Genomic DNA, 17,734 nt, shown 5'->3' with positions numbered 1-17,734 from the left:
CTGAATAAAATGTGATTTAATGTTTTAGTCTCGGTCTACAATGCTGCCATAGGTGTAAGAAGATGATGCCAGATGATAAATCACTGGCATATTTCTATCTTCTATCTTTTTTTTCGGCCTGAAGTGAGAGTTTGCAAAAATATTCCTTCAAATCTTACTGTCACCAGCAGCATGTGTGTTTACTTGATTGTTGGATTGTGATTAAGCTCATAAATCATCTCTTCCAGTTGCTGCTGAGTGGTGATGAGGTGTTACAGGTGACCAGTGCTAAGTGTATTGCAGCTGTCCTGGCTCATTCTCCCAGTCAGTACAGCGCTCCCTTCATCAAGGCTGACATACCTGGTGATTGCGCCCACACACAGACACAAACAGTGCTGGGATTTACTGACTATTCAAGCCTTTGATTTCCCTTCTACAAATGTTTCCCTTTGCCTTTATCTGTGTTTTCTTTCTCTTTTTGTCCAACGCTTTGTTGTTTCTCTCTGCACTGGCTTTATAATTTTGAAACTATTAGTATTTTTTGCTTTGCCTCCTTTCCTCAGAATATGAGCAATACAATATTACTGTGTGTGCTAAATTTTTGTTTTTAGGGGGCAGAAAGATGATACTTCAGGGGATTATCATGGTGTTAACTGTTATTTTTTTCTCTGTTTACTGCATTCCTGTCGACCTGTTGCTTAAGTTTTTGTTCTTTTTCTCTCTTTTTTTTTTAATTTTTTTATTTTGATTTGCAGGTCCATACAGACAGTGATAATACATATCTTACGTCACATTTAGCCAACTGCAGATGTGCAGTTGTAGCTCACGGTAAAGTATCGCAGACTCAATAAGCAGTGTAAAATCGTGCAAGGACCCATTAGGCATTCACCCATCCAGTAATATACACAAATAACCATTTTTGGGGGAAAAAATTATAACATAAGAACAAGAACTTAATAAAAAAAATGTTTGGGGTAAACCTCAATGAAGTCTAGAGTCCTCTACCGAGGGAATATGAAGGAAAACAAAAAGGATGCAGGAATCCACTTTTAGACAAATGATGGCCGTATTGGTGTGACATACGTTATCCATCTTTCAAAAAAGGTCCCTGTTGCAGTCTCAAAGCAAAGGTAAACCTTTCCATCTTAAAAACATCATATATAATGTCAATCCATTCCTATACAGTAGGTTCCCGGTTTTAACCACTTTCACGTAATATCTTTCCTGCTAGCAGCGCTTAGGATCCGAAATAAGTATTTGACATTAGAAGAAACGTTTTCTGATCTTATGGTACCCAATAATTAAAGTCTCAAATGTAAGTGTTGTTCTTTTTCTTTCATCTTTTTCCCTTAATAGAGTTTCTGTTTGACCGTCTGGCCAGTACGAGTAGTGAGGTGCTGCTGTGGTCGGCCTACAGCTGTTTGGTGTTACTGACCGAAGACCCACTCTTCTTCTCCCAGTGTCACTCTATCTATGGTGAGAGCACAGAAAACACTCAGACATTTAGCTTTGTGTTTCATAGTGTATATTAGCTAACATCTAAAAATGAATAGAATATTGAAACACTAAAATATTGCAATATTTTACACTACCGTTCAAAAGTTCTGGGTCACCTTTACAATTTGTTGGTGTTTTCCATTAAAACTCACACTTTTATTCATCAAAAGAGTTGCAAAATGGATAGAAAAGATATTGCTTTCGCCAAAGAACCAGCAAAACTGTTTTCCGCTGTGCTAACATCATTGCACAAGGGTTTAAGCATCCAATAGCATCCAAAAAAAAGTGCTTTTCCTTCAAAAATAAGGACATTTCTAAGTGACCCCAAACTTTTGAATGGTATTGTATGTTGTGCTATCTTGGTGATTCTTTGAAGTGCTTTATGGATAGGGAAATATTCTTGACAGTTTTCGGAGTGTTTTGCGTTGTATTCAAGCCTCCGACCACGAGTAAGCAGCAGGCTTTCAGACATTGACTCTCTCCCCTCCTTCCACTCCTCTCACTAGACAAAATATATTTGATTTGCTCCAAGCATTGCAACAGAAACCAGCGGCACATCAAGTCTTCCAAAAGATATTGTATAAAAAAAAAACACTTTATATACAGAGTTAATTTACGACGACATGGCGGATTCACTCCGTGCACTAATACGTTCTTGCTCTCTTTCCGCGCATACATGAAATCAATAGAGCAGATTCAGTGTTGCAGTAAATGAGAAAGATGCACCGCTGCCACTGTTGACATGCGTGACTGTGTGTGGTTTTGAGATGACGAGTTGCTGAAGCCTCAAGTTTAGTCAAAGCACTTTAATGACTTTGGCACTGAGTAAGATTGAGACTTAATGTGTTTCCTGTTTATGTGTAGTATGAGTATTAGATTATCTCTAATGCATCCAGTGTGTGTTTGTGTGTGTATGTGTCAGGTATTGAATCTCTGGTGCGCAGTTTGAAGGAGGCTCTACAGCTGTCCAACCTGGAGGTGCAGAAACAAGGGCTGCTGCTCCTTACTGAGATATTGGAAAGGTGAGACTGGCCTGCAGTTTTGGTTTCCATTTGGCATAATGCTGAAAGTGATCCACTGCATTGGATTTGCAGTTGGCAATTTTTGTTAGTGAGCAAAACAAAACTCCTGATTTGACATAATAACCATAATATATAATAATTATATATATATATTATAATTATGATAATGGACTAATGCTGTATGCTATTAATTGAATTTTATCCATCCATCTATCCACCCATCTTTTACCCGCTTTATCCTCCGCGTGAGGGTTGCAGGGTGCACTGTGCCAATCTCAGCTGACATGGGGCACCTTTAATCCATGTTAAATGAATATGGAGTTCACCATATACTGAAGGTAGGGCTGGATGACGTGGCCAAAAACATTTCAGACAGACAATCGGACAATAACACTTATTTATCACGATAAAAGTCAGATTGTTCAAAATGGAGTTTTGGTTTTAAATATCTTTTATGCACAGACAACTCAAAGTGTCTCAAAGTATGTTTGTATGTGCATAACCACCATTATATCTATACATATGTAATCTTTATTATATCTCGATAATTATTGTTAGTAAATGTTTTCTAACTAGCCCACACTTAATCCTTAAGTAATTGCTCCTGTGACGTCCTCAATTGACATGAATTCATAGCAAACTATACTGCTTCTTGTTTAAGTAGTCACTACAGTGCCATGCACTCTTTTCTGTGCAAGCTATAATCATATAGATCAGGGGTCACCAACCTTTTTGAGTCAGAGAGCTACCTTAAGGGTAAAAAATAATATGGAGGGCTACCATATAATATTTTTTTGTTTGTTTACCATTTAAATTATTAATATTATGCATTCAACTGCATACACATTCCTTCCAGTGCTTACTCCTAACGATTACCAGTTTTTATAAACAATATCAAAGATATTTTACTGACAGATCATACGGATACATGCAAGTGAGGTGAAGTGAAGTGAGCCCGCGGGCACCATATTGGCTGCCCGCGGGCTACCAGGTGCCCGCGGGCACCACGTTGGTGACCCCTGATATAGATTATCTGTTTAATTACTACAGAAATCCACATACTCTGTTTTGATAAATGTTTTTATACACCATTTTATTTGTTCATAAACTGAGCAGCATTTTCAGCTTAGAGGCAGTCTCCTGTTAAACATGTTAAATGTGGTGCTATTGCGAGTTTAATTAGATTTGATTTAATTGTCTGCTGGATCGCAGATGAAACTATATTACGAGCTACTAACGCACCATCATATTTCTGCAATTTTGACACGATGTTAATGGAATGCTCCACCTGTCAGACGGTAGTAATAGAGTGAGTAAATAAAATATTTGAAATGGTGAGGGAGATGTGTCCAGAAAAAGTAGACCAGAGCACTTGAAATGCTGTGTGTGTGTGTGTGTGCGCACCTTTATGTGCATGCATGTGTTATTTAAGATGCCCTATGTGAGTACTGTTGTGGCAACAGCGAACCAGTCAGCTCAACAACATCACAACAGATGTTGTGGGGCTGTGTCCACGAGCAGAGACACACTCTGGTGATCTTTGAAATGCCAATAGGTCAGCATTATTTGTTTATGATGTGCACTGTGCCAGTCCCAAAAGAGAGAAAAAGAACGTGTTTAGGTGAGTGAGGAGGTGAGTCCCTGCTGGTATTGGCACATCAAACCAAACAATGGCAAGTAGATGATGCCAAAGAACCAGCCGTCAGCGTTTTGTTGTACTTTAACCAAAGTAGCACCTAGTAGCAACAACTTGTGGAATTATTTGCTGCAGCGATTTGTGTTAAATTAATCATTGAGGAACAATGACACTTAATTACCTGTCCATGAATGTACTGTAATTTTTTGGGGGGGACATAAGTGTGGGGTCACACATACAATTCTTTTGTGTTTTCCATTAAAAGTCACACTTTTATTCATCAAAAGAGTTGGAAAAGGAATAGGAAAATATAGTCAAGACATTGACAAGATTAGAAATAAGTTTTTTCAAAGAACCAGCAAAACTGTTTTCTAATCATCCATTAGCCTTCTAACATGATTAGCAAACACAATGTACCATTAGAACACTGAAGAGATGGTTGCTGGAAATGGGCCTCTATACACCTGTGTACATATTCTTTTAAAAACCAGACGTTTGCAGCTAGAATAGTCGTTTACCACACTACTAACAATGTATAAAGTGTATTTCTGATTAATTTAATGTTATATTCATTGAAAAGAGTTGAAAAAAAACTGCTTTACCTTAAAAAATAAGGACATTTCTAAGTGACCTCAAACTTTTGAACGGCAGTGTCACTACCGTATATAAATGCTTGTGTGTGTCTTTATGTGTACAGGCAGCCGCCAAGTGTGCGTCTTTTCTCCAGTGGACCCGGGTTTGTGGCAGTTTCTGAAGCTGTGGTCGCTGGAGTCTCCTCCCCCTGCTTGCTGGTAGCCACACAGGGTGTCAGTGCTGCCACTGCCCTCTTCAGGTGGACACAAACACACACATTTTAATAAATGACTCACACGTCATCAAGGAAAACTTGTACAGTGAATCCTTGGGATTATTAGTGGCCCAAGCCAAGCCTTGATCCCTGTTCGAGGGATTAAGAGTCGAAATATGTGAAACTGCAATGCATGATTAAATCCAGGAGTAAGAAATTATAAATGTATGAATACTGTATCTCAGAACACCGTCTCAAAATGTGTTAATGATGAAGGACTTGCATGCATCCACTCTGTGGCTGCATGGAAACATTTCCATTCTTTTTCACTGTTGTGCTCTCCAGACTGAACCACCAATCCCAGCCAGTACAATACACTGAGTTAGAAAGACTGGTTGAGGCCATCACTGTTCGATTCTCTGAGCTGCCCCTCCTCTCTTCTGCTCATCACCGAAGCTCAGTGAGTGACGAGATACAAAAAATCATTAAATGGTGGTAATTTATCATCCGTTTCCTGTAGTAAACCATGCTATCGATGCAGTGTGTCACAGAATACATGTGTCATTGACATGTTCAATCAGTGGGAGTTCATTCTTACATGAGGGCCTGAATGAAAGTGTGTTTTTTTCAGTATGATTTTCTTCCTTATTGATGCATTCTGCTTTGAATCCTGTATGAGACTGAAATAGTGCGAGTTCTGTGACTGTCTGGTTGTGTATTCCTGTTCCATTATACAAAATAAATATGCTTCATTGTAATCACACTAAGCCACAATTCAGAGTTGGGATTAATATTCATGAATTTGTTAATGGGGCCCAAAAGTCTGAGCGTTACTGACGAAATGCGGTGTATCTCAAGGAAGAAATGTTGTTTTAGAGGAATCTTTAATCACTTCTTTTGAGGAAATCTTTTTAATAAAGCACTTTGATATGATGGTTATGTAATAAAAGCAGTTTCTTATTTAATTTTCTTATTTCTCATCTGTGTCTTTTATTATCTAGGGTCATGTGAAGATGCCAGGCCTCAGCACAAAGGCTTCCAAGTTTGAGGGGTTTCTGCTCCAGGCCTTGGTTTGTTTTCAGGCCGTCTGCAGGTCAGCACTTTCAGGTCACATGAAGGGGGTTATATGTAAAACTGCAGCCTTTAGTGTTCAAAACAGGTACCACAATCAACATTCAAAATAGTGGACAGCGTTTCTCCTTGTGGGTTGCCAGCATGTCAAGCATGTCTTGAATAAACCTTGCGTACTAGACCTTTTTCTCAGATTTTTTTTTGACATGTTAATAGTAGGACAAACAACATTAATTAGGGTACCACTCCTCACACTACACTACTTGACACTTTAACCTGTAGAAACTATTTTCTTTGTAAAAAAAAAAAGTGTTCTTTTTAAGTGTTCCAATAAAGTGACACGTTCTGCTTTGCATCAAACTTTGTTGCTGAAGGCAGAAAGTGCGTATTTTCCGACCAGCACCAGAGTCCAGAGAGCAGTGGTGAATCATCACGCGATGAGACTACTGAGACAAAACAGAGAGAGAGGGAGAGATGCTCTGTCATCCTGTATGCCTTCAGATTCTTCTCAACTTTCAGCATCTACTTGTTTTTTTATGATATAAAAATGTTTTTGAGGGGTAGAAAGTTGAGAAGAGAAGAGACTTCTCTCTGACTTTTTTATCAAAATACCTTTTCTTACACAATGTACAGTACATATAGAGATTCATATTTACAAACTGCAGCATTAATTTGTGAATGTGGTGTTAATTTTGTTGCCCAAGGTTGGCTGAGGACTGTGCATCGGAGCCTGTTCTGAAGGAGAATGCATTCACAGCTCCAGATAAACACAGCCATGCTCAGGACTCAATGGAGTCCCTGTGTCACTGTCTGCTTCGCTGCTGCGACTCCATCTGGATACCCACGGTTACTGTGAGAGCTGGACACACGCACGCACACGGTCACATCTATCATCTTCTCATTTCAACCTTCTGCCTCTGTCAGACACTCTTGCCAAACACTTGAGAAAATGATCACTGCACTTGCCGCTGCCTTCTTTCAGAGAAATAGGTCACAGTGATTATCGCTCGCTCTGTCTGGTGGTTACTCTAAATAACTTTATTAATAAACACAGCCACGCAGGCTCTGTCTTCATTAGCGTTGTGTGCACATGGACACTTTAGCCATCCATCAATGCCACGGCTCTAATGTAAATGAATTGATGTTTTTCTACAGTTGCTTCTATTTCATCTGAAAATCAGTCAGACAGTAAACACGAATTACAGTTGATATTTTAATCAGTTTTCTGTAATTTGTTTAGAGGACGTGCGAGCGTGCACTCAACGCTCAGATACTGCAGTACTTCTACTCCGTCCTGTCCTCCCAGTTCACTCTCCTGCCTCCTCTCATGCCCGTTTTTGCAAACAAGCTAGGTGAGTCTATAACACTGTTTTCTTGCCACAGGCCACATTTTTCCCTGTTTGAACCAGACCCAAGCCCAAGAGAGAGCTAACCAAGCCCCACTTGAGTGTGATGCAATTTATGTAAGCTGCACTGATGGTGTGTTACCCTGTCTGTGACGCACAATATGCTCATACAGCCTTCATAGATGTAAGCATAATAATCAGCACATGTAGTCTTGTTATTTCAATGCAAAACAGGTCGTTAAACTAAAACTACAATCCTAAAAAAGTGATTTGAGCTCTTTAATATTTTTTGCCAAAGCAACAAAAGCAACAGTTACGGCGACTTTCATCAGAAGTAAAGCTAAAAGCCTGAATATCGATTGGATGAAATTAAGTATGACAAGAAACGCTGGCAGTCCACCTGATGAGTTACAATTATTGACAGGGAAATTGCTGCCTTGGGCATTTGATGAACCAAGTGGAGCGACGTTAAGAAGAAACATAAGCTTTATATTGACACCGCGAGTGGTTAAACAATTTTCTGCAAATATGAATGAGTAGTGGCTTGGCATAAGTCCAGAAGAGAGGGAGTTTATGGCTTTATGGAATTAAAACGTCCCTCTCTTAGCGCTGCTCTCTCTCAGACATTAAATACAGGTGAATTTAAACAATTACCTTCATTGTAGCAATATGATTCCTTAAGTGCTTTTTTGAGATTTGTGTGTGTGGGAGAGTGGTCAGGATTGTGACTAAATCATGCAGCAGATTATTGTCATAATGATGACAGGTGGGTATCTCTCATTCTCACTCTCTCTCCTCCACTCTTTAACTCCATCTGTTCTCCCTTTTCCTCCTTCTTTTACTCAGTACCTTTATTTACAACCTTTATTTACAACAACACTGAAAAACAATTATTTTTATCCATAGCAGAACATGTCATGTGCCTTGTTTTTAGTTTTTTATTTCCTTTCTGCTCTGATGTATTTTAAAACTTAGTTTGACAAGTGTTACATGCAGTAAATTCTGCTCTCTGTCTTCATCCCGCCTCTAGCCTCCTCTGGGTTCTTCAGGCTGGCTCTCGAACACAAAGGTCTTCTCTGTGCAGGAAATAGGTACACAAAAGCATATGTTAATGCAACTGTCAGTCTTTACAGCTTGAGCACTTTGTGTTGTACTCTGCACAGACTGTGTTTGTGTGTGTGTGTTAAACCATGGCCACCCTGGGTGTGCAGTTTCCTAACACCACTTCCTGTAAAGGCACAAATTTGTACAAATCTCTGAGTGTCCTCTCAGCAGTGTGTCTGTCTCTCAGCAACAGATCTGTAGCTTCAAAGCAAAAAGTTTACATGTGTCTAGTTTTTGCTGTCTGTGTGAGAACATGTTCTTTTGTGGGTGCACTGTACAGTATGTGTGTGTTCCTGTGTGGTCTTAAGTGTGGTTGAGTCTGTGTTTGGAAAAAACTGAGTGTCACTCACAGTTCACTTTTCAATATGCGTGTGACCTTGCACACACGTCGTCGTGGTTTCAGATGTCCTCATGGATTTCCCTTTTTTTCTGTGCAGCCACTGTCTTTGTAATCACGTTAATTTTCTCTGCGTGGTGTGCGTTTCTCCTTTTTGCACGATTCTTTCAGGAACCCAGAACTGAATGCCTCGTGCTGTGGTTTTCTACAGAAACTCAGTATGTGTCTACTTTCCCAGTCAGACCCTGCTTCTGGCTCCTACAAGCATGGTATGCAAATATGCACACACTTGTACCACATTCAGAGATACACCAGTAGCACCGGTAAAAAACAACCTGTGTAGCACTTCCTCTTTTCTCTGTATATCACCTTCTTGTCGTCCCTAATCAAGATGCCCCCTCTCTGTGTCTCACCCTCATCAAAGCAGGGTTTCAGATAGAGAGTCAGCTTGGCTCACACATTTAATGGTCCATTTAGGAAAAGTGTCTGTAAAGACAGTGAATAAAATCTCTAGCTTGCTTTGCAGAGTGGAAGAAAGGGATTCTGATGTGTGCACTACAGTCTTGAATTGAAAAATGGGCTTGCTTGCTTGCTGCTGCTAGTTTCCATACATTACATAAAATATGTTTAGGTGAGTGAAGTTGTAAATGAGTAAAACTAGATATTGAAATGATTTAACATTCCTGTCCCTTTCTTCATTACTGTGAGTTTCCTAGAATATATATAGTAAAAACATTTCCAGAGGAACTGCAGTTTTTATGATATTGTGAGCAGAGATTGGTTAAGCAACTGTGTACTCCTGTGCAACTGTGTTCATTTGTTTACGTGTTTGTGGCTGGAGATGAATGATGAATTGCTTTTTTCAACACCTTCCATTATCTCTTTCAGTTTCTTTTCAACCTGAATTGTGCTATTTCATTGTGTGTTAGATATTTCAAACTTAGGAAACCAGATATAAACATGTTTGGTTTTTTCACCATCTTGTTCTGTACAGCCTCCAATCTTTTGATTGTGTTTATTTCTACTCTTCTCTTCTGTTAGGTCTGTTTTGTCTTCCCTGTTTGTTGTCTCCTCTCTCATTTTTGCTCAGTCCTTTGCTCTGTTTAAAGTGCACTTTGTCATCTCTGACATCTTTCAACTCCACCCCCATCCACTGCAAGCTTGCTTATAAATGATGGCTGCATTGTGTTTGCGCTGTTCTCTTTTCCCCTGATTTCTATTCAATACCATTTATTTTTTCCTATTACTCCACAGTGATGACTCCAGACCCATGTGCTCTGTGTCTTGCCATGGGTCTTTAGCAGTCTGCTAGCTGGTCACCTACCCTTTGGGTTCCTGATCATAGTTATCACATTTTAACTCATAATTCCTTTTTTAATTTCTCCCCCCTTCACTTTCTGATGAGTAGTCTCACTCCCCTCAGTGTAGTCATGCATCAGTGATGCTTATCCTTCTTTCTTTCTATGGTTCTCCGGCATACTGTGATTCCCTCATACTTTCTACTACATACACTTAGAAATAAGGGTTCCAAAAGGCTCCTTCTACAAGGGACCATTTGCTTCTGAAAACCTTTTTCAAGGTTTCTTGGTAACACTATTGGTTCCAGTAAGAACCATTTTGATCCAGAGAACTCTTTACAACCCTTTTCCTGAATAAAGGGTTTTAAAAGGTTTCTTTGTGGTATCCTCCAAAAGGGCTCCAGGTAGAACCTTTTCATAAAAGCCAAAAAGGGTTCTCTTATGAGGACAAGCCGAAGAACCTTATGGTTCTACTTAGCACTTTCATTTCTAAGTGTATGGTGTCCTGCAAGAGATTGCATTTGACTGCACAGTTTCTTTATTCATGTGTCGTTTTCGGTCTCTTTCAGCCCTATCTTAATTGCATCTCTGATGCTTTACTCAATCTTTGCCTCTCTTGCCCCTCTCAGCTCTATAAAGAACCAATGATGCGGCCAATATTATGGATTTCAAATGCAGAAAGTCTTACTCTTTCATCTGTTTTATAAAATAATTATCAATACTCGGCGATAGGTTTCCTTTGTCTTTGCTCATCTTATTTCATATTGTTTATACAGTGGATCTTTTGGCCCCCAGACTAAATCATACTGTTTGAAGCCCTGCACAGCTCAGCACTGTCTCAGTGATCCCTGCTGTTAATCATCTTCATCTCTTCTTTGGAGCTTCACTCTCTTTGGCACTTTTCTCTTCCATCATTCCGTATGCCGCCTTCATCTTGTCTTTCTTTTCTTTTCTTTAGGGACCTCTTTTTTCATTTAAAAAAGCTCTTTATCTTTGCTGGAGCACATAGTATGACTTTTTAAAATAATGATATAAAAATGTAATATAATTATCCATAGCTTGTTTCGTGATATATATGAGCTATATGCTTGGGTGTAATGTAGATAATTAAATGTGTGAAATCAGCATATCTCTACGTTTTTCAGAAACCACAGCTCCGGCTCCGGTTTTAGTAATAAACATTGCATTTGTTAGTAATTGTTCTTTTGTTGTGTTTTTCTTTATTCCATCCATCTCTCCCCTTCCCTTCCCTCTTATTCTTTCTCATGGCTTTGTTCTGTGAGTCCCACAGATGTTGAAGAGGTGGAAAATGTTCTGCTGTACAACCTTCCCTCTCTGTGCTGTCGTCTGTCTGACTGGCCTTCACTGCTCTACGAGGCCTCAGGACTCCAGCTGTGTGGATATAAAGGTCCAAGGGCCACGCAGTACTGTCTAGTGATAATGCTTCACCTTGCCTTACAGCAAGGAGACAGGTAACGTGGCAAGATATTTCACTTATTAAAGGACGAGGCAACATTTGACTCAGATGTGCTGACTTTATTCTTACATCTGTTTGCCGTTGTAAAAAGTGTCAAAAGGATCTAGTGTCATGTCACAGCGTAAGGAGTTCTCTATATCAGTTTTCACTTGGATTTTACATGAAACCATTTTGCTTCTGCATGTCACTGTAGCTCAGTTCCTGCTCCGGCAGCACTGTCTGGCCCAACAAGGTTGCTCTTTAGTAGATATTTTATGACCCCAGAGGTACTAAAGCTTCCTGAGAAGGTTTTATTTGTCCTTCAAGGCGAATCATAGCTGTGCATTTCCCCTTGAGGAAGAGGATGAAAGTTTCTCCTTGCCTCTATTTGGTCTCATCAAGATTAATGATATCTGTGCTCCAATATTTACAGCGTAGAAGGACTCAGCAGGTATGAACTCAAGGATAAGACCTGTTCATTGGAGGTGTGGCTGAAAAATAATACGGCTGGCCTTATATAAGTCAAAGAGGTCTCTTGATTTACTGTGTGTGTGTGTGTGTGTGTGTGTATGTGTGTGTGTGTGTGTGTGTGTGTGCGTGTGTGCGTGTGTGTGCGTGCGTGCCTTGGTATACATTCTAACTGAATGTTTTTGTGCACAGTATGTGTGCATTTGTGCGTGGGAGAGAGCATAGTGAGTTTCCGACATCAACATGCACCTATAACACTTTGAGTTTGTACGTTTGTACACATCATTACCCTCACACTGAATGGGTTTTCTACTTGTAGATGTGCAATGACACTGACTGTATGTTATGTTTAAAATATGCTTGTGTCATGATTTGCGTTGTGTTCAGGCTCCTACCAGACCAGACTGTGTTCTCCAGCGTCGTGTGGTTGTTGCATTCAGTGCAGGACCAGGGCAGCTGTGACCTGCCTCGCTCAGTGCTCCGTTCTGCCCTCTACCTGCTTGCAGTGACACAGGACAAGAGCCAGAGTCTCGACAGGGTAACCGATCACTTTAATAACCCTCCTTATTTTGCAGAGCATGCCAATTATATGAATTGCCATTACATACATACAACTGCTATTGGACTGCTTTGCTATTCATGCCTTATCTTTTATGCTTACGATTTTGCACATTTACAGCAGTAAGGAGATGTCTGTCTCACTTGAAAATATTATGTTTTATTTAGTTTCATGATTAATCCAAATAATTAACACTGTTGAAACACATGTCAAGTCATGTCATACAATTTTTGATATGTTTACCTAAAAGCCACATTAGGATGTCAATTAATTTCATTAAGATCAAGGAGTTACATCTCAATTCTCTGTGCACAGATAAAGAAAACATGATGCACTGGTATTACACTTTTGTACAGTTTAAAATGAAGGCCATAAAATGCTGAAGATCAAAGCTACACAGCTCATATTCTTCTTGTGATTTAAAATCACTGCTGTGCTGTAGAATTATGGATCAACATTTTTTTTAAAGCTACAAAAAAGAGAGTTTTTCAGTCTTTCTTTTACAATCTACTTAAGGCTCCATTGAACTGCGTCATCAAGGCACTCTCCTCTTGCCAAAGCTTCTCTTCCCTTTACATTCACCATGCTGCGCTCCTCCATTTCATCTTTCACTACCTGGAGCTAGCAGAGAAATTTGGGCCCTTAGTCCTGGAACTTTGGTTAAACAATCGAGCACAGCACACAGATGCAGGACAGTTCGTGGTAAGGAGGCAGCCATTTCACTTTGGTCTCAGATGATAAATGTCATTGAATATTTGACTGATTATTTGAATGAACTATCACCAATGAAAATGTGGTTGTGGTATCCATTCCCGGGTTTAGGTAGACATGCAGGGGGAGAAGAGAGAAGACCATGAAGAGGAGACTCACGATCAGGAGCCTGACACCGACACTGTGGAGCTTCTGACTCTGATAGAGAAGCATCCAGCCGTCATACTGATCCTCCTTGTGAGAATCAGATACGTACAGAATCAGATGTTACATCCAAATATACTGTATAAGACTTGTTTTCCATGGAAAACGCATTGCATTGTGTGCCTGGTTTGCTTTAGGATAACGCCTAAGATACAGTACTTCCTTTAAATTGTTGTTTTGTGTCTGTCATTGTCATCACTACAGGACATGCTTTGCACCAGGGAGACCCCTCTTGCAGAGCGAGCCCTTGGCGTGCTAGAGGTGCGATTATGTGGTAAAAGAGAGTATGAAGTGGATTTGTGTTCCAGACTTCGACCAGTCCTTCTTGAGACACTGCAGAGGTTCAGTGTGGAGAATGTCGGCCATGGGCTCGGAGAGGGACACACTAAGCAGCGTAAGAGACAATGACCTCACTGACACTGAAGGGGTGTATTTAATATTTTACAGAATTATATCTTTCAAATTTTCTTGTCCTTAAGAATCTAAAAATGTGTGCAAGGTTCAAGGCAACTACCCCGAGGCTTAAATTTATTTATTTTGAAGCTCAATGAAATGTCATACTTGGTTGTTACATAACTTTTAAGAACTGAAGAACTTTTTTAAATTCTAAACAAAAGCAGTTAGTTATTATACAGTAGTTGTGGGTATTTTTTAATCAACCGTGTAGAGGTAGAGCTTTTAATGGTGGTTATCTTTTCCACTGCTACTTGTTAATCATCAGATAAATCATGCGGCATAAAGTCCTTGTTACATCACTTATCTGCACTGCAGCAATGAGACACTAATGGGTTCCTTCATTTGATGTTAATGTGCGTCAATCAGGGACTTTTAAATACATTATGTATAATCACAGTGTGTTTATAACAATAGGAACAATAGAAAGCGTCCTGAACGTACCACATTAATAAATCTACAAGGTATATCCCCAAAGTTCTAACCTTCAGAGATAATTTTGCATAGTTAAATAACAGCTTTACTTTTTAATCTATTTTGTATAAGGTGCATCTTTACATACCACATTACATATCAGCTAGAGTGCAAGTAATTTAGCTTTTAGCAGTGAGATTATTCTCATCATACTCATTTTCTGCCTTATACTTAATCACCCTTTGCAAAATCAGTGACAATTAGTGTGATGCACTTTCTGCCCATCGTTGCTCTGTGCTTTGAACACAGAATAATAATTTGAAGGAGCAAAAAGAAAACAGCATAGACAGATATGACATTATTCGTTAGCGAACAGTTCTGTAGATTTACCATTTAAAAAAAAAAAAAAACACTTAGGCAGAGATTTTTGACAGCATTCATGACGTATCATGTGTCAACAGATTTGATTTGACACGTCTCATTAAAACAGGTACAGTTGAGTTAAATATCCCCATTTACTCTCCTGAGTTCACTTTTAATGACGTGGCTGACATTGTTTTCTTCCAGGATGTTTTTCTGCCTAAGTTATACATAATAAGACTTTGTAAAGGTTTTAATGAAAATGTCTGCTCCTGTTCAAGCTCATACAAATACACACTGACTCATGGGTTTACGCTATAATGTAAGATGAAAGAAAACATATCCACCCTGACAGTCAGTAACTTAATTAAATATCCGTCTTATAATACTGCCAGCAGTTGTAGCCACATCTGGGCTATGTTGTCTCAAATGCCCATCTTCTTTTTGATTAAGAAAAGCTATTTTGGGGAAATGCGTCTCCAAAGAATTTCTACCACATAGTGTACCTGACATTCCATATATCAAAAAGATTTGATGAAACCAAGGTTCATAAAGTCTAATATACTGGTCGATCATGTCTCATTAAAGAAAGACTCACATTCTGCAGACGTGAGGAACGGCTCTGCTTCCTGTTGCCAGCTGTCTTCAAAAGGAACAAAAACCCCTCTTGTCATCAGATTGCAATTTATCACAGTTTTGTCTGAATCCGCTTGCCAACAGCTTAGATGATTGAGTGAAATAATTGTACAAAAATCAAGCCGTGTATGAACACATTCAGGTTTGCAGGTTCCATTTTGTGCTCTAAAATGCTCTTGGCTGAGATGTCAGCCAGATATTATGTCTGTTAACACGACCAGGTTAATGAGTACAGCTAAAGGACACATGCTGCGTATTCACAAACTGCTGCAGTGGTTAGCCTCTGCATGTTCTCTCCTTATCCTCTGCCCTGCGGAAATGACACACTGTTATTCAGCACGTGCATAAGTTCAGCCCACTGTAATTTGCATTAATATATGCTTTGTATTAGCATCTAATGCAGGAGAATCCCAAGAGGGGATATTTAAATGCTATGCACCTCAGTGGTAGATGACTATTCTCCCTGATCTTCCTCCCAACGAGTACTATACCCTGCTTTTTGTCATCTTGCACCTCATCTCCTACTTTACATTCCATCTCTGCTTTCTCTCTAGGATTTCATTCACCCTTTTATCCCTCTTTGGAATCAGACACTATGCAACTTTTATTTTTAACCTGGAAATACCAGCTTCAATTTTGATGTGTTACTTATAATAGGGAGAATGGAGCTTCATTTATTCCTATTCTGCATCTCAACCTCTGGTATTAGGAATCAGGTAATTAGGAATTAGATATCAGGAGTGTCGGGCAGTGTTTTACCTGTACCCTCATCTTACTCACCCTCTCTCACTCTAATCCCACTTCACTGTTATGAGGTCGATCTCTCACTCACTGCCTTGCTTCCTTCTTTTTCAAGTTTTCCATTTACAGTTGTGCCTTTCTCTCTCTCTGTCTTTGTTTAGCAGTGAACTCGCTCCCTCTGGTGCTGAAGCTGCTTTGTGTGACTCAGGCCAGCGACCCGCCTTTATCCTCCTCCTACAGTGAGATGGACGGAGTGCACTTCAAGCTGATCTACCATGGTGAGGTCAAAAAGTGCTGCAGGCGTGGTATACAGTACAAGGAGCAGGAAAACATCCGTCGCCACAACCCTCAACTATTAGTATACTTACACAAAGACACAACTACTATATGTTTATGTTTCTTTCTTTCTGTTTCTTTCTTTCTGTGTACTTAACAGCATGACCTACATTATACAGCACAAAGCTTGCTAGATTACCGTTTAGGTTACTGATAGCATCACAGCTCCTAAATCCACAACAATGCAAAGTACACAAACATGACACGACATGACAGACGCAAACATATAGTGACTGCACTAAAGTGTATCTCTACTGGTTTGCCATGCAGCTCGCTCTTGCTCACCTCTGCATTCAGTTGGAAGTCGACCTGCAAAAAGTGCCACATATACTGAAGGAGTTTGGATTATCACAAATAATTGTGTTTGGCAAATCCCCTGAAAAACATACTTAATGTTTGTAGACCATCATGCTAACGAAACATGACATTGTCATTTCATTTTTGTCCTCTCTTGTTTTTTTTGGCTGGGTCACACTGTCTTTGGATAGAATGTGTATCAAAACAACATAAGCCTGCAACAATTATTCTATTAATTGATTACTAAATGCATTGTCAACAATTTTTTTTCCTATTTTATTCGTTTTTAGAGTTTCTTTTTTCAGCTTCTTAAATGGAAATAGCTTCTGGTTTCATTGCTCCATTTGTCAGAGATCATTTATGAAAACACTAATCAGCATTTTTCAACATTTTATGTTAGCCTTGTTAGCTGCAGCTCTACAACTGAACTCTCTGTGTGTATTTGTGTGTGTTTGCCAGTAAGTAATATAGCAGGAAGGTTGAAGCCCACCAACACTGAGAGCCTACTGCCTGCCCTCAGTTACCTGTATTGCTGCCTGAGTCTGTGCCCCTCACACTGCACTGACAGAGGTAAGACATCCTGTTCCTGTCTTTCTTGATTTCTATTCACATATTTGTCTTAATCTGTCTCTCCAGACACTGCGTCTTTTCACATTTTCACACACTGAACCTTATCATCCTCATGGTCTCTCTCTCTCTCTCTCTCGTGCTCTCTTTCTGCCCTGTTGAGTCTGAGGTAGGAGTCTGACCTCAGCCAAGAAGGAAATAATAAGCACACAAGCTGACACCTGCTGTACACCTTCATAATTCACAGACTGTCACTCAGGCCTGGACATTGTCTTTGTCTTAGTCTTAGGGTGATGAGCCTTTACATGCTAAAACTTGTCAATGGGTGGATTATTGAGCTTAAAATGTTGTATTGTGCAGGGAACACATATTCACCATTAACTAGGTGCTCATAATATGCATATAAGTAGCATACTAATCCTTAATTATATTAACACCTTGTAGATAAAATCGTA

At 39.6% G+C, this 17,734-nt stretch overlaps 1 protein-coding gene across 1 annotated transcript in view; it reads left to right on the top strand.

Moving 5' to 3' along the window:
- The window catches only part of mei1 (meiotic double-stranded break formation protein 1), a gene marked incomplete at both ends in the record, with an annotated part of 42,302 nt that overhangs the window by 9,887 nt on the left and 14,681 nt on the right, over nucleotides 1-17,734 (top strand). Inside the window, 17 exons of the mRNA XM_083896541.1 lie at nucleotides 228-342; nucleotides 1,336-1,455; nucleotides 2,399-2,498; nucleotides 4,832-4,966; nucleotides 5,267-5,381; nucleotides 5,923-6,014; nucleotides 6,697-6,844; nucleotides 7,233-7,344; nucleotides 8,369-8,429; nucleotides 8,951-9,048; nucleotides 11,369-11,549; nucleotides 12,389-12,539; nucleotides 13,077-13,262; nucleotides 13,383-13,508; nucleotides 13,680-13,869; nucleotides 16,241-16,357; nucleotides 17,172-17,282. Of these exons, the coding sequence (XP_083752667.1) occupies nucleotides 228-342; nucleotides 1,336-1,455; nucleotides 2,399-2,498; nucleotides 4,832-4,966; nucleotides 5,267-5,381; nucleotides 5,923-6,014; nucleotides 6,697-6,844; nucleotides 7,233-7,344; nucleotides 8,369-8,429; nucleotides 8,951-9,048; nucleotides 11,369-11,549; nucleotides 12,389-12,539; nucleotides 13,077-13,262; nucleotides 13,383-13,508; nucleotides 13,680-13,869; nucleotides 16,241-16,357; nucleotides 17,172-17,282 (2,158 nt within the window). The remainder of the gene's footprint in view (nucleotides 1-227; nucleotides 343-1,335; nucleotides 1,456-2,398; nucleotides 2,499-4,831; nucleotides 4,967-5,266; nucleotides 5,382-5,922; nucleotides 6,015-6,696; nucleotides 6,845-7,232; nucleotides 7,345-8,368; nucleotides 8,430-8,950; nucleotides 9,049-11,368; nucleotides 11,550-12,388; nucleotides 12,540-13,076; nucleotides 13,263-13,382; nucleotides 13,509-13,679; nucleotides 13,870-16,240; nucleotides 16,358-17,171; nucleotides 17,283-17,734) is intronic.

This window comes from Microchirus variegatus, assembly GCF_963457635.1.
Source record: "Microchirus variegatus genome assembly, chromosome: 10".
Lineage (NCBI taxonomy): Eukaryota > Metazoa > Chordata > Actinopteri > Pleuronectiformes > Soleidae > Microchirus > Microchirus variegatus.
The sequence above is the reverse complement of the archived record's forward strand: the minus strand, read 5'-3'. Positions and strand labels throughout refer to the sequence as shown.